We start from the raw sequence: 17783 nt of genomic DNA on the forward strand, positions 1-17783 counted from the left end.
GTATGTTCATATACTTTCTCAATCTACTGAAACACAAAGAGCTAATAACGCCTCCACTGAGGCTTGAACTCACAACCTTCCTAATGGAAGTCCAACCCAGGTACCATTGGACCACATAGTCCTGGTATATGATCGTTAATTATTCAATAAGTTATAAATTCAATCATTCAACTAATAAATTAAAACATTACCAAAAATCAACTTATCACCGACATACTAAAATACGTTCTAAACTTGATTTTTTGTCACTAATGACATTATCGACATACTTATTGACGTTTTGACGATGTTAGAAAATATTACATCGATAATTTGAAATTTTGTGAGAAAATATTAGTATTTTCTTATATACCAATTTTTGTTGAAAAAAGATATCGATACCTATTGACTAGAGGAAATGTAAAAAACTACACCGGAATTTATCACTTTCTCACCCATTTAAATAAATAAATATTAAAATGTTTTAAACAAATTGATTTGTCAAACTTTTTTTTCAATATCAAAATTACATTTATTGTTTTTTTTAATAACTAATGACGTATTTTGTATTATGTCAGGTTCTTTTTTTTTTTTCTTTCTAGAATTCAATCACTGCATGCACGTTGTTAAACGTTACTAGTTACCGAAAAAATTGATACGCTGAAAAGGTATGTCAGTGAACGCCTGTTTTATAGTAAAATGTTAAACTACGATCCATTTGTATCTTGAAGTTCTATAAAAAAAAAATGGGGAATAGATTGGAGATTACAAATGTGCACTCATAAAACCTTAAATACAAGTGAAATTTGATGTCTCAATTAATAGAAAGTCTAAATTTACAACTAATTTAATAATAAAAAATAATAGTTTATTTGATTTTATTTTCTTTCTATTCTTTGATACCCCGTATGTATTAAAGTTTTGTGTCAGTATCTAGATTCTAGAACTCACGTGTTTTTACATTTGTGCCACTGCATAGTGGAGGCAATGATGATTGTTTTCTATTTATGGAGAGCCATATTTGTGTAATTGGAAGAAAAAGTTCATTTGGTTCAATTTTTGGATAAGGTGATAATGGGGAGCATGAGACAATTCAAGTATGAAATAATGTTATTTCAAGGAGACAATAAATAGTGATGTTGAATTTATATTCCCTTCTCACTTTTTGATAGGGTAAGGGCTTAAATGGTGTGCTACCTCAATCGAGTTAGTGAGACAATTGATTTAGTAATTTTAAGGTTTTAGTTTAACACTCTATGAAAAATGCATATTGGTTTTCTCGATTTGAACTGGTCAACTATGGACAATATAAACTGGTTTACCTCTTTATATAGTCATTTGACAATTAAGATTATAAGACAAACTTTACTCAGAAGTACCTTTAGATAGTGACTACGAATTTTTCCGTAAATCGAAAGCCAAAAGTTGTGTAGTAACTTTTAACTTATTAAATTTTGAGGATTAACATTAGATATCTAAAAAAAAAAAATATTACGATATTGAGTGCATTTTGTGGTTGATGAAGTTATATTATCTTTTATTGACTACATTAAAGAGTATGTGATATAACTTCACGTATTAAACATATAGTATATATCGTAATGTATGGCATAATAAAAATTTCTTGAAGTGTCTATACTTTTACTATAATAAAACAACAAATCTAGCCAATATACACCAAGTTCTTGTCACTAATCTTATAATACTTTCCAAAAGATTGAACCCCCACCCTAAGGGTTCCCCACACCTCGACCAGACAGATTATCTGGAAGGATGACTAATCTTATAATAGAAATTATGTTTATTGAGGTCTAAATTGATTAAAATTAAGCTTTATCCAAAATTGACATGATATGAGGCCATGCACAAACCAATATAAGAGGTTGTGAACTTTTTATTAACTAGTGATGTGATCAATCACTTCTTATGTAACTAATGAAAATATATAAATAGTTTTCTTTTTCAATAATCAATATTATTATAGATTAGAGAGTGATTTTAATGGAAAAAATATTATTTTTCTACATCAATATTTAGTATTTTGTAAAAAAAAAAAAATTATCAATTAATTTTAATTCTATTAAGATATGCTTTTCAAAAAAAAAAAAAACCTTCAATTCTAAAGTGTCAGTAAAATGGAATTTTTTTTTTCAAAAAATAGAAAATTAGAGCTTTTGTTCAAGTTGAAAAGATGGAGTTTTATAAGTTTCATGGCTTTGTTCTATTACTATTACTATTATTATTACAATTCTCCAAGTTGCTTTCTTTTTCCTTTTTATAACTCTCCAAGTTGCTTTCTTTTTTCCTTTTTATATTTGAAGAATATAATATAGGGAAAAAAACAAAACACTGAAAGTGAAGAATATTTATATGCCTATTACCATGCCCTTTCATGTTTTACTGTAGAGCTCGCGGGCATCTCTCCTAAAACTCTTCGCCGCCTAATTCCTAAACATGCTCGGATATAGAACGTACCTATTCATGGCCTTGCACTGCTAGTCACAATTTGAAATTTCATTTCTCTTGTTTGCTTCAGTTGCCTTGAATTGGTTGGGCGTGTACCAACTGTAAAATGTCCTATAATCTACGAGGTGTTTGAAACCAAATTTGTCAGGAAACTTTGAACTGGACAGCCAATGAACGCAAATATTATGTTCATTTTGGATGTGCAGAGTGTCAATATATAGTGCTATCACTCGCCAACCTTTCACGAGCACACAAGGGAGAGCCTAAATGGTAGTGCAAAGTCAAGAGAAGCTCCTAATTTTGTTTTCAGATCGGCAATCGTGATGATAGTGGTGATCAAAGATGAGGAGGGAGAGAGTCAATTTTCTCGATCTAGGTTTAAATGAATCAATAATGAAACAAGTCATCAAATTATTTTTATTTAAATTTCATGTTAACATTATGGAATGGTTACTTAATGAAAACTTGGAAAAAATGTTAAGAGAATACACAATTTCAAAAGTAAATGTGATATATTAGATTTTATTTTAGAAAAAGGAGTTAATTGAGCGAGCAGTAGAGTTGACACTTCTGTAAATAAAATATTATAATTTCACGTAATTTCCATCAATGCAATATTGATTTTTCGTGTAGCTATTATTGATGAATACTTGATAGTGACAGTAAATGAGGAGGGTACGTGATTTCATCATTTCCATCAATGCAATATTGATTTTTCGTGTAGCTATTGATGAATACTTGATAGTGACAGTAAAAGGAAAATGATAATTGCTCTAAGTGTTTAATTTGTATTAAATTTAATTTGTGTCAAATTACGTGATTTATAAGAAATCTTACAAAAAAATTTTATATACATTCATTATATGCATGTTCGATTCACCATCGATCGCAATGTAATTAAGCACATGTCCTATCACCCTAAAAAAATGTTATGATGTTATTTACTAAAATTAAAAAGTTACATTTGATACTAACTATTTTGCCAAGAAAAATGCTACTTGACATGACTTTAATTAAAAAATAGAAATTCTTTATTTTTATTAATTGCATGTGTACTGATTGAGACCAAAATGTGTGAATAACAAGTTTACGCAATAGTCAAATACGTGCAATATATATATATATATATATATATATATATATATATATATATATATATATATATATATATATATATATATATATATATATATATATATATATATATATATATATATCAATTTAGGGGTGTGGATGAGATGACGTAAGTCCAATGGTATGCACTAGGTAAACCTCGCGAGTTCAATCGCACTAGAGAGATCCTATGCGACAAGTTCAACTTCGAGAGAATGTTGATTAGAATTGAACTTTTAACTATTCATGTACGAGAATCATGCTCCACACTCATTCGATCACCTCTCCCATTAGAAATCTCTTTCATCTTAACTAAGAAACTTGTGATCGCCAAGCACCTTGTGCACAGATGGCACTTGGGTTGGACTCCCATATGGGAGGTTGTGAGTTCGAGCTTACTGCATAATAGTAAGGGTGTGTTTGGTTCATGGACTTACAAACAAGAAATACTCCTTCAATAAAAAACTGTATTCCCTAATTACAAACCGATATCATTTCATCTTATTGGCAATCTAATTTTTAAGTTTGGATTAGTGCTTTTAGATTTTTGTATTGATTTTTTTTGTTCATATTAGTGCTTTGGATGTCATTATATTAAGATCAATTGCTTTAAATTTTTTTTTTTTTTTGTATTTTTATAACCTTTATTCCCATTATAGGGTCATACATAACCAAACATCAATATTGATAATCATTTCAATTCTATCCTACCACCAAACATGCAAAATACTTTCACTAAAACTCATTATCATTACCAATATCAAGTATTTGATTCTCATTCCAATTCAAATTCATTTGTGGGAACAAAACACACCCTAATATTTGTAAAGGGAGTAGCATGACGTTTAGCCAAACTCCTCATATAACTACAAGATTATTTGTCACTTTCTATTTTTAATAAGTGTGCTATTTTTTATGTAGGGAATAATTGCATTTTTAGTTTTTCAATTGTTGTACATTGTGCAATTCAGTCCTTCAATTTCAATTTCAGTTAGTGTGGTCTCTTAATTGTGTAAATCTAGTTCTTTGATATATGTAAATATAATTAATCTAATCCCTCAATTTTTTGAAATGGAAGTTGATAAACTTGAAAATTAAAAAAAAAAATGCACAGTTAGGCATTAAAAGATTCACAATCATAATTATAAAAGTAATTACATAAATGTGCAATTAATTATCAGTGAATGCACAATCAAACATTACAAGATGCACAACAGGTAATTCGCAATTCTCACATGAGGGGTAATTCTCATTCGATCTCAATCCTATATAAACACAAACACATGCACACAACTAGAAGGACTAGCTAGATTTATATAGTGATGGCAATGGGTCGGGGTGGATCGAGGAGGGTTACATCTATCACCCGACCCACCTTATATTTTCTCCACCCATATCCACCACCAACCCGCACCGGGTGGACTTTTTCAAAATCCACCCCCACCGGGTGCGGGTACCCAGTACGGGTACCCACCACTTATTATCTTATTATTATTATTTTTCAAAAAATAATATTTAAGTTATTTACACATAATAAAATAATAAAATTCATTAGTTATACTAAAACATAAAATAATAGAAATTATTAAATTGTTAATTTTTAAAAATAAACTTAGTAATTAAATATAAAAATAGTAAGAAATTACACAAAGTTATAAAAACTTTTATAAATAACTACATATGGTGGGTCGGGTGGGGTTCTAGGCGAGTTTTATACATAGAACTCGAATCCAACTCAACCCACCACGGATTTACTTTTTTTTTTTTTTTTTAAACCCACCCGACCCACCACCCAGGCACCCACTGTCACCCACAAAAATTCGACCCATACAGAGTAGATTCAGGTGAATATCCGGGGCGGATTGAAATTGCCATCCCTAGATTTATAACATGATAAACAATTAATTAAAATTAAAATGGGTGACTAAATTCCATAATAGTTAATAATTGAGAGAGAGTAAAAGTGAAATTATTTATGTTATGTAGAGTATAATAATAATAATAATAATAATAATAATAATAATAATAATAATAATAATAATAATAATAATAATTCAATTTCTATTTGACCTTTGTCCCTATTAATTTAAGTTGTTGTTGTTGTTGTTATTATTATTATTATTATTATTATTATTATTATTATTATTATTATTATTATTATAATCTATTTGACCTTTGTCCCTATTAATTTAAGTTGTTGTTGTTGTTATTATTATTATTATTATTATTATTATTATTATTATTATTATTATTATTATTATTATTATTATTATTATTATTATTATTATTATTATTATTATTATTATTTATGAAAACTATAATTAAAAAAAAAGAGTTAATACACAAAATCGTCCTCGACTATAGTGGTTTTTCTCAATTTCGTCCTAAACGACTTTGGTGACCTAATACCGTCCCAGACTTTTGTGTTTCGCTTAATTTAGTCCTCCATTTGTTATTCCGTCAAATTGGTGTTAAATAAATGGACAATTCAGTAATGTCAAATTGATCTCTCTTTACTTTCAACTTGTGAAGTGCGAAATTCCTCTTTCTTGTACGAATTACACCCAAAATTGCTTCCGGACCTGCAAATCTAATTTTATATTCGCAGTTTTAGGAGTAATTCCGGGAGTAATTCGTAAAAATAAAAGAGGATTTCGCAGTTCACATGTTTATGAGTAAAGAGATGCCAATATTAAAATTACTGAATTGTCTATTTATTTAACACCAAATGGATAGAATAAAAAATGAGGGACTAAATTGAGCAAAAACACAAAAGTCTGGGACTAAATTGAGCAAAACACAAAAGTCTGGGATGATATTAGGTCACCAAAATCGTTTAGGACGAAATTGAGAAAAACCACTATAGTCGAGGACGATTTTGGATATTAACTTTTTCTTAAAAAAAATGTTGCCATGACAACCATTAATAACTACCATGCATGTCAGCTCAATCGTTTTCTTCTAGATCTGGAAGAAGACGATTAAAAAAATAAATTTATAAAACGCTGCTATGGACAGCTCCACCATCTTCTTCCAGTCCAGAAGAAGACAGTACAATCTTGTTCCAATCTAGAAGAAGACGGTGCAATCTTCTCCTAGATTGCGAGTCTACCTTCTTCTAATTTGGAAGAAGATGATGCATCTTCTTCCAAACTGGAAAAAGATAGCGCTGTCATTGCAACATTACACATTATTATTTAGGATTTTTTTTTTTAAACTTATCATTTAGGATTTATGTCCATGTCAAGTCAGTTAATTTTTACCAGTTACTTGATGATAATAATCTATAAAAAGATTTAAAGTGTATTTTTTTTTTTTTTTTTTTTTTTGAGTTCAAGTGCATAATTAAAGCTTTTGTAGTTGATGTGTTAATTTCACTTTCATAAATAGTTCAATGGTCTATTTAGTACCCAAAATAAATAAATAAATAGTGTAGGGTAGATTACATTACTTTGCAGTACTGACTGATTATATTCTTTTGTTATTGGAATATATTAAACTAAAAAGTAATTTTATTGGAAAATAATATGTGTGTCATCATATCATTGTAAGGAGAATTTTTTTTTTTTTTTTTTTTTTTTGAAAATATTGGAAGGAGAAAAATAAAGAAATAAATTTCTCCAGCATTGAACGTTTATGGTGGGCATGTGATCATTATCTTAGTTGGAGCAACACAACATCAACCTGATTTAATGATTTTGTTGCTGCCAATGCCATGCATCAATACTTTACTAAACACATGATTCATATGCAAAACCTTTAATTTTCTGTTATTCTGTCAATTAGTAGTAAGCTAAATTAAATATATATATGACAAATGTTAATTATTTTAGTAATCAAGTATCCCTAATCTATATAGTATATACACTTCACATTAATGAGACGGAATACATTATTGTTCAATTCATTTCAATGTTAAGTTTTGAAATTTATGTAAGGGTTATTAAATGATTTAAATTTGAATATTTTTTAAAAAAGATATTGTTTCAATATTCACATTTCGCAAAATAAAAATAATTCAAACGAGTTTCAGTCGAACCTCTTTTAGAACAACTCTTATAAGATCAGAACATTGTTGCATAACATGAGTTATTTAAATATTTGTGCAGCGTGATTTTTTTAAGTAATTTTTTTTATAAGAAGTTTACATCGGAGATTATATTAATTTCAACATGAAACCAAGAACCCGATCAACAATTTTGTTCCTCAAAGACAAAACCTTACCTACCATGATTGTAATCTAATTAAGAATAGTATACTGTATACCCAAATCATGCGTGGAAACAATGGTTTATTAACCTTTAAAAAAAGCTAATGATCAGAAGAAGCATACACATCACCTAAAGCTCTGACATGTGCATTGGATCATATCAATATTTCTTATGATGAGATTATATCTCAGCTCCCATGAATATGTCGTTAAAGAAAGATAGAGAACACAGTATCTAAAATCTCATCTCATCTTCTTAATATATCATAAATAAAGATTATTATTATTATTATTATTATTATTAAATGATGGTGGCCGATGACAGTTTACAAGAAATACTAGCTTACCCAGCCATATCCTCCAATGATTTAAAAAGTTAATAGTGAACAATAAAATAATCTAAATAGTGTAAACAAATAATAATACCCAAAAAAAATTTCTCAAAATATGCTCAGGTCCCTAGGAAATTATAATAGTAATAAAAATGTGTTTATATATACGAACAAGGTCTTAGAATATCAAAAAGATATAAAAAAAAAAAGTAAAAAAAAAATAGTAATTCTTTATAATAAATAAATAATAATAATAATAATGTGGCAATCGTTATATCATAGATCAGGGTCCACAGTGCAATGTGGACCCTGATCCAATACACAGAATTCATGTTCATAATGCACAGAATTCATGTTTATAATGTATAGAATCTATGTTCATAATACGCATACACATAAACACGATATACTGAACATGAATTCTGTGTATTATGAACATGAAATTCGTGCATTATGAACATGAGTTCTGTGTATTATATAACTGAGAATACATAATACACAAAATTCATGTTCATAATGCACAAAATTCATGGTCATTATATCGTTTTATGTGTATGTGTATTACAAACATGAATTCTGTGTATTATGAACATGAATTTTGTACCTTATGAAGTCAAATTCTGTGTATTGGACTAGGATCCACAGTGCATTGTGAATCCTGGTTCACGATATAAATTGCCATAATATGGTGGACCAACTTGAAGCCTTTTGGTGGGCCTCTATAAAATAGTAATATCAGAGCATCCATACTAAGCAGATTATGGAGGGTTTTTACACGGTTTTTAAGGTTAGGCATCTAAGGTGGAGGTGAGAGAATCAGCAAAGAGGAAAAAAAAAAAAAAAAAAAAAACACCTCCTGCAAGATATGTGGTTTTTTTTCAGAAAAGTTGGTTCAACTGTGTTGGTCCCAGTAGTGTCTAAGGAGAGTCTAGGGGGGTGGGGGGGAGGGGAGGGGAATAGACTCTTTTCGAATTTAAAAAACAAACATGAGAGAATAATGCACAACGGATATTTTATGTGTTCTTTAATATTTCTTTGCACACTTTCGTTATAGAGAGATTAAGAAGTGATGATTGTGGATGATATGCAATGCAAATAATATGAACGAAAGTAATAAGCGAGAGAGAGAGAGAGAGAGGAGATTTTTATAGTGGTTCGTCTGTTAACAAAGCCTACTCCACTCTTCTTTCACAACTCGTGAAAGGATTTGCACTATCACTCCTTAGTACAAACAAAGCCAAGTTGCGTCCTTAATCACTAAGCCGGGCCACAACTTGCTAGGTTTTTCAACTCCTTGAGTTTACTCCGTCTCTATCAACTTCTTCTTCAGAGTTGAGGGTTGGAATATGTTGATGTTTTTTCCAACTTGAAATCTTGGCTTGAAGTAGCTTGATCTTCGTTTAGAAAGCAACAAGATTTCTTTGGTGTTATGAAGACTTAGATGAGTGGATGATCTTCTTGGAAATAAGTCTTCACAACTACACGCTGGTTTAGAAAGCTTAAGATGATCGGTTTGAAAGCTTTTTAGATAGCAAAGAGTGATAAAAACCAACAACTTCTTCAAGTGATGAAGATGAGTATGTATAGGGTGAGAAATTCATCCGTTTGAAGGAGATGAAAATTTCAAACCTATTAACCAGCGTGTAAAGACCTCTAGGTAAGGAGGCTTAAATGCGACTATACTGTATAGCCGTTGGCTTCAAAAAGTAACCAACCATTTTGTCATTTTGTGCAGAAAAGGTACTAATCATTAAATACTCCTTAATATTTGAAATTTCATTCCTAGGACATCATTTGTCTAGGATGATTTACCCATCACTGAGACTTAGACAAACATGCTTCTGATAGCATATAAATCTTGTCTAATCAAGTCAGACTTTGACTTGTGGTCTCGGGTCATATAATAACGAAAGATTGTCCTTATCTTTCGTTGAGTTCTTCATACACGAGAGATAGACCCTTCCATGACTTTGGTCTTAGCTGATCTCTCGATCTTCTCTTGATCTTCTTTCTTCTTCAACTAGTTCTAGTTAACTAAGACTGGTCTAATTCGTGTAGATTTACTACTAAGTACGAATCACATGGTGAGTTATAACAACTTTCGTCTAATATGAAAGATGTAAAACAACGAGAGTAAAAAGAGGGCATTCCTAGTGAGTTTGGTATCATCAAAATCTAAATACACTTATTCCTAACAAACTGTTATTTAAATATGCAATCATGTGGCACGTGAAGAGCAACCACTGCTGGGTGCGTTATTGCTTTTCAGAATCGTTTTTTTTTTTTTTGTTTAATTTTTTAAATTTCAGTATTCTTTTTTTCTTCTTCTTTCCCATTTTCTCTTTCCTAATTACAGCTGCAAAAACTTTTCAAAAATCAGAAAAAAAAAAAAAAAAAAACTACTATTATGAATTCTCTCACACACGAGTAGCAACATACACCAATTGTTATCCAGATATTAAAACGATATCCAGATATTTTTAACGAAATTTGGTATATATTAATTTTATTTATACAAACAAAAAATAGAGAATAATATACTCCGTATTTAGTAATAATGGATCAATTAATATTATTTTTATAAACTTGTATTATTCTTATGTACCAATCTGACTCAAAACTCTACTAGTCCGGCAATCAATGCAATAATTTCAAGAATAGAAAGTTCAAAAGAGTAAAGTAAGCATGAAATAGATTAAGAATTGTTATTCTACTCCACTATCCAGTTTGCTGATGTAATAAGTCTATTTCAAGAAATGCTATTCTATTGATGACTTGTTCCATAGAACTAAACATGCTGATAATAACTCTTTGTTTCCTTTCCTGGAAGGGTACTCCATTGACATCTTCAAGCATGGCTGTCTTGAAGTATACATATATATATTGAAGATGAGAGAAGCAGATATAAAATGCAAAACACTGCAAGAATTACTCAGAAGAAAAATTATTGTTCTCTACAAATGCATCATGGTTTCTCAACATCATCATTCTACAAATTTGTACTTCTATAAGTACCATTTGTATGTAAACTGGATCGACAGCTTGCCATTTTGCCGCAATGCTGAATCATATATACACACCGCTTCCTCGTCCTCGTCCTCCCGCAACCCTTACCCTATCCTACTGAGCTTCAAGGACAACGCCATGCTCAAAAAGCTCGGTTAAAACATTCCTCATTTTCTCCACAGAAACGGGTTTTAGTATTACTCCATCCATACCAGCCCTCAAGCATTTTTCTTTCATCACTCGGTCCGTGGTTCCTATAAGCCCCACGATGAATGGCCTCTCGTGACGTTTCGAGAACTTTTCATGTATCTGATTAGCGAGCTTGTATCCATCTACACCTGTCATGCTCACATCTATAATTACTACCTTGTGCTCATGGTTAACCGCTCTCAAGCACTCGTCTCCAGAATTCGCAGTTGTTACATCAAACCCGAGGTGTGCCAGCAGTCCCTTGGTCACCGTCCTGCTCATACTGCCCCAATAATCAATATATCCATCAAATTCAAACTTATTGGACAATTAAGCTACAGGGTAAATCAAATAGAATTGTCTAGTAAGATATCCGTCAAAATGAGTCACATGTATTTCATGTATCCATACAGTTCATGTGATATACTATATAGTACTTTTGGAAAAGTAATTCATTTTCACATTAGTTTTAACTTTTTGGTTTTTGTTGTTGAACAGATTCTAGTTATTTTATATTTCATAAGGTGTAAGTTTTCATTTTCCAATCCTTCTCAGCAATTCAGTATCAAGAAAGCCCCCTAGGACATGCTGAAAAAGAAGCAGAAACTGATAGTTTTGATGCCTAGTGGATGTTGCAGTATGAATGAATGAAGATGAAATCAACGGAAAAAAGGTCATAATACAGTAACTCACCTATTATCATCCATAAGCAAAACTTTGAGTCCTAAAAAAATTGTGTGGATATGATTAGCTGGAAGTTTGGGAACAAGAGTGGGATTCAATTCATTTGAGAGTCCAGGAATTCCAAGTTTGACGATAAAAATAGCAGTAGCTCCTTTGCCAAGACCTTCACTTTCAATCCAAATATGTCCTTCCATAAGATTTACGAACCTGTCATGGCACAGTCGAAAGATTATATCAGATAAAGAAAACAATCATAATTTCAAGTCGAGCACCCTTGTGTATTTGCATTTCATATTCCATAGAAAAGAAAAACGTGTTTTATTTACACAGATCACGGGCAAGCTGAACTAAACTGGGAGAACATACCTCTTACAAATAGCAAGGCCAAGCCCAGAACCACCAGAGTTTTTAGTAGACAATGATTGGTTTTGAGCAAATTTGCTAAAGATTTTGGGAATGTCCAGAGGGTTAATTCCCACTCCTGTATCTTTAACCTGCAGAAACGAAAAGCAGATGTGAGACAATCAAGATATATGAAATCAATAATTTGATTGGTAATGGCACATAGGCACAAATGAAAAAATGCCTAATTTACAGACCTGTACACGTAAATAAAATTGATTTTCAGTTATCACTGGGAAGAAGTCAGGAGCTTGAGGATCTCTTAAAAATTCCGATTTAGCAACAAAAGCAGAAATCGATACACTGCCTTCTTTAGAGAATTTTACAGCGTTGCCAACAACATTCAACAGAACTTGCATTAGCCGTTTTTCATCACCAATGGCATACTCGGGCAAATCTGGAGACAAACTTAGAGTAACAGACAGCTTTTTCACAGAGGCAATTGGCTTTATCAAATTATGGACCTACAGTAATAAGTAGGCATTCTCACATTCTTAATCATCCAAAGCTGTAAAGGGCAAAATGGAGAAAACAAGGCAACCATAGATGAAAAAAACAAATAATCCTACCTCCCAAAAGAGAGCGTGAAGGTTAAAAGTGACTATCTCGAGTTGCAGGCTACCATCCTCTAGTCTTGAAAGATCCAAGACATCATTGATGAGTGTTGCCAAAAGATTGCTGCTTTTGAGGATTGTTTCCACCATCAGACGCTGTTCAGGCGTCAACTTGGTTTCTTGTAATAAGGAAGAAAGTGCTATTATTGCATGCATGGGTGTTCTCATCTCGTGATTCATAACAGCCAAGAAATCGTTACGAGCACGAACAGCTGTTTCAGCTTCTCTTCTTGCCAGATCAAGGGCAATGTTCTGCTCCACAAGAAGATCCCTTGCCCTCATTGACTCTTCTAAAATTGCAGCATGGGAGAGAGCAACAGCAACCTGGGTCAACAATGACAGCAAGTTAGGTCAACACCCATAACAGAACCCAAAAAGGACACAAAAGGAAAATTTGCACTTTTCGTCCCTAAGTTATAGGGCAATTGTAGAATTCGTCCCTATTTGTTGGTTGTGTTCACTTTTCGTCCCTAATCTATAATTGACGTTGCAAATTTCGTCCTTTTAATAACAGGTCATGCTCACTTTTCGTCCCTAAGCTATACTAATGTTGCAAATTTCGTCGCTATTGTATTGTTAGTAAAAGGATGAAATTTGCAACGTCAATTATAGCTTAGGGACGAAAAGTGAGCACGACCAACAATTAGGAACGAATTCCACAATTACCCTATAGCTTAGGGATGAAAAGTGCAATTTTCCCGACACAAAATGAGTTCAGAAAAGCTTTGTATGCTTGAGGAATTTTCTAGCTGAAGAGGGGAACTATTGAACTTTGTATTAAAGAATGTTCTAATAAATTGCAATTCAAGCTCATTTGTAGCTAATCAAGAGATGTGCAGAACTTTCAAACCTGATCAGCCACAACTTCAACAAGCTCCAACTCATGGACATGCCATTGTCTAGCGCTGTCTGAAGGAAGCATCAAAACCATCAAAGCATAGCGTTTTGTCGAAAGTTCAGGCCAGTCATTAATTTGGAAATTTGAGAGATGCAGAAGAGGGACACGGATGGCAACCACCTCGCCTGGCAAGTACTTCCCAGCAGGCCGTAACCTTGCTACTGGAGAATTTGGCGATATTTTCACCGCACGATTCGTATGGAATACTTGACTAATTACAGGAAGGTGAATTGGTACAGTAAATCCAACAGGATTTTGGTGCCGAAGAGTGTATGAAAGCTGAAGCTCTAGTCCAGTACGGGTAGGCATCCACAGTGCACACTCTTCCAAACCTAGCGTCCTTCCCAACTCCACAAGTGTAGTCTTTAAAATAGTATGCCTATCAAGAGTGCTTCTAATTTCATGAGTAAGCATTCTAACATGTCTACCTGTCTCTTCTTGTGTGCGGATAAGGCCCATTTCTCGATCAAGTTCTGCAGCCTTGTTTTTTAAGAACAGTTCCCTAGTTTTGACACTTAATAAATCAGGTATAATGTGCACTAGCATGAGCGCAGTCACACATGAAACTAATGCAGTCAATAGCTTTGCGGTTGTCATGACTATAGCTACTGTTCTTGTATGCATGCCAAATGTCCATAAGTTTATAAAGTGTGTAGCTCCACAAAGAATAATAAATGCACCGAACTGCACAAGCACCCATCTATAAGGAAAAACTGCAGATTTCTTAACAAAGTATATCAACTCAACTGGGATGGAAAAATAAGCAAGTGCGATGAAGAAATCTGATATATACTGATACTTCATCAGTAACTCGTCGGCAGGCCATTGCGGGTCAATGCAATTACAAGACTCCATTATAAACTTTCAATCTCAGCTGCAACACTTTCTTATGAACACACCTACAGCAAAGCACAGAAGATAAGTTCAGTAGTGATATTTTGTTATCAGTACTAACCAATGAACTAACGAAATTACACAGTAGCTAGCCCCCACAGCACAAACAGGGAATACAATAGAATCGTACAATATCGATTCTATGAGCAGTTATCGTTGCAAACAATTACAACTGAGAGTTCTCAAATCCTATTAGTGATCTGACATTTGTCAAACCGATAAAAAGAACAAATTTCAAAATGAAACACACATCCAACGGTCATTTCATAACTCAACATTTTACCTATCAATTATCAAACTATTCAAAGTTAAACAACATTAACATAAGCATGAGAATCCCCCATTCTATCATTTCAAAACACCTACTGTTAATGCAAATAAAAAAGGTTCACAAATATAAATGTATACGCTCACGTTATTGCGAAACAAATAAATAAATAAAAGGGAAATTGCACTTTTTGTCCCTAAGTTATAGGGTAATAGTAGGATTCGTCCATATATTTGTTGGTCATGCTCACTTCTCGTCACTAAGCTATAACTGAAGTTGCAAATTTTGTCTTTTTTCCAACAAAATATTAGGGACGAAGCTTGCAACGTCAGCTATATCTTAGGGATGAGAAGTGAGACGACCTATTAGAAAAAGGACGAAATTCACAATGTCAGTTATAAATTAGGGACAAGAAGTGAACACGACCAACAAGTAAAACCGAATCCTACAATTACCCTATAACTTAGGGACGAAAAGTGCAACTTTCCCTAAATAAAAGCTCTTTACCCAATACAATTCACTGTTAATTAGCGGGGGAAAAATTACTCGCCCAATTCAATAGAAACTCACCATGTTGAAATGTATTGTTTTTAAGAACCAATTATAGCATAGGTTTAAGAATCTCTACTATGTAGGAATTGTATATAAAAGTTACTTGCAGGCATGGTGGTAAAAAAAATAAAAAGGAAGTTGTCTTCCCACGTTAGTGCATTACACTACTAATAATAAGAAAAAGAAAAAAAATGTATTCACATCATTAGTTGCTCCACAAAAAGGAGTTTAACATACAAAAACCATGACGCTAAACAACTATGACTATAAGTTGAGAATCCTATCCATGTTCCAACATAGTTCATTCCCCTTTAAAAAATCGCATTTCATAAGAAATCACACACCTCACGGCCAATTCAGAAATCATGACGGTTTACTCAAACTCTTGAAATTTAACTGACATTGACAAAAAAGCAAAGCCCTCCCCACATTTTACTATTTAGAAGCACTAGCAGCCATCAAAGGTAAAGAAAATTTGACAAAAAATAAATGTATAATTTCAATTACTTGGATGCGATTTAACAAAAATTCTATGTACCTGTTAAATTCAAAAACAAAGCAGCTAAATTCTGACTTGATTTCCATTCAATTGAACAGAATTAAACCGGAGATGCGAGTTTCCAAAAAAAAATCCCAAAGTCCAAAACCCTAGAATACAGCAGCTAAACGCCTAAACAGGTCTTCCCCGAGAGAATCAGCCCCAAACAATCACAGGAAAAAACAAATATTAAAGAATTCAACAAAGATTTGCAGCAAGAACACCATAAAACCAAGAAAAGTTCACTTGTTTACACACCCAGATCAGGAAATACCATCCCGATGAAGAAATCCAATAACAGCACAGTCGAACACGAAAAGGAAACTAAAGGAACTAAATCAAATGATTTGCTAACTTACCATACTTCTCTGAGGATCCGTCAAAAGCTTTCAACTTTAGCAGAAGCAGTTTCCATTGCCTTGACTTTGTGAGGAATTTGGAGCTCAACAACACAGCTTTTTTTTACTCGGTTCAGGCAAGCTTTAGACAAAACAGGGAAGATGTCCAGGTAATCTGTATTCAATTATATATTTATTTATTTATAGAATAAAAATATAAATATATATATTATATAATATAATATGATTTCCACTTTTTCCTTTTTGAGAATTCCAATCCAAGTCACAAGCGCCTGTCGCTGTGACGGTGCGCTCATATTACTCGCCTCAAGGTCTCACTATCAAGTTTTGTCAAAACTCTTATCCTTTGGTTTTGGATTTAATCATTCATCTTATCGAACTTACTTTTTAAGATTATGCTAAAATATTACCTCTTTTTTTTTTTTTTTTTGTTTCTCATCTTTTCACCCAATTAGTAATCGAGGTATATTTCAGAGTTCTACTATATGTACTCTCAAATTCTACTCCTCTAATTTTAATCTTTAATGTGATGGGCTTTGATAAGCTATTTTTCTTATGTGGATTGCAATACAAGTGTCTACATCAATATTTTGTGTGTAGGAGTAAAAGTTGGGAGCACATATAGACATTTTCTTATGTTTGAAGTAATCTCTCCTTAAACATTCTTATCAAGGACTATTGACTCTATTACAATATAATATATGTTTATAAACCTATTGAAGCACAAAGAGTCAATATTCCCACTGAGATTCGAACCTAAGAGACCTAGCTCCCATTTGGGAGAGTCACTGACCACAAGTTCTTTGGTTTAGTTACAAGAAAATGTTTTTTTTAAAGCAAAGTTTGTCAAATACTTTGTAATTTGAAAGCATTATTGTGCTTTCTATATTCCATAATGAATGTTTCAGGTTCAAATCTCATCTCAATCAAGATTAGCATAGGTTACGGTGTACTAAAAAAACAAATTTTAATATTTTAATCAGAAAATTAGATGATGATTCAAATTAAATATTTTTAAATGTATAATTACAAATTTAATTTTGAGTGAGTTCCACTTTTGATTTGGGTTGAATCAAAGTTTATTAGAATTGTGCTAGTTAAGAAGATGAATTTGATATATTATACGCTCAGAATTGATAATAGTGAATGAAAAAATTGATTCTCACAGTGTTCTCATTTGAATTGGAAAGACTTTTAAATAACATTTGTCTCACATTGAAAAGGGGTGTACGTTTGCTCCAAGTATAAATACAATTCAAATTTTACAACACGTTTGGTT

At 32.2% G+C, this 17783-nt stretch overlaps 1 protein-coding gene across 2 annotated transcripts; it reads right to left on the minus strand.

Moving 5' to 3' along the window:
* Nucleotides 1-10791: 10791 nt before the first annotated feature.
* Nucleotides 10792-16669, minus strand: LOC109150528 (ethylene receptor 1). Of its 2 annotated transcripts, none has more exons than XM_019298460.1 (7): nt 16505-16669; nt 13846-14792; nt 12951-13319; nt 12579-12845; nt 12346-12473; nt 11989-12186; nt 10792-11569 (listed from the first exon to the last, which is right to left on the minus strand). In XM_019298460.1, exons 2-7 carry the CDS (start codon nt 14746-14748, stop codon nt 11221-11223), a joined length of 2214 nt encoding a protein of 737 aa, XP_019154005.1. In that variant the 5' UTR covers nt 14749-14792; nt 16505-16669; the 3' UTR covers nt 10792-11220. The 2 variants fall into 2 exon arrangements, with proteins under 2 accessions (XP_019154005.1, XP_019154004.1); XM_019298459.1 differs by having other exon boundaries at nt 10792-11578; nt 16505-16668.
* Nucleotides 16670-17783: the final 1114 nt, after the last annotated feature.

The sequence above is a fragment of the Ipomoea nil genome, unplaced genomic scaffold (assembly GCF_001879475.1).
Source record: "Ipomoea nil cultivar Tokyo-kokei standard unplaced genomic scaffold, Asagao_1.1 scaffold2279, whole genome shotgun sequence".
NCBI lineage: Eukaryota > Viridiplantae > Streptophyta > Magnoliopsida > Solanales > Convolvulaceae > Ipomoea > Ipomoea nil.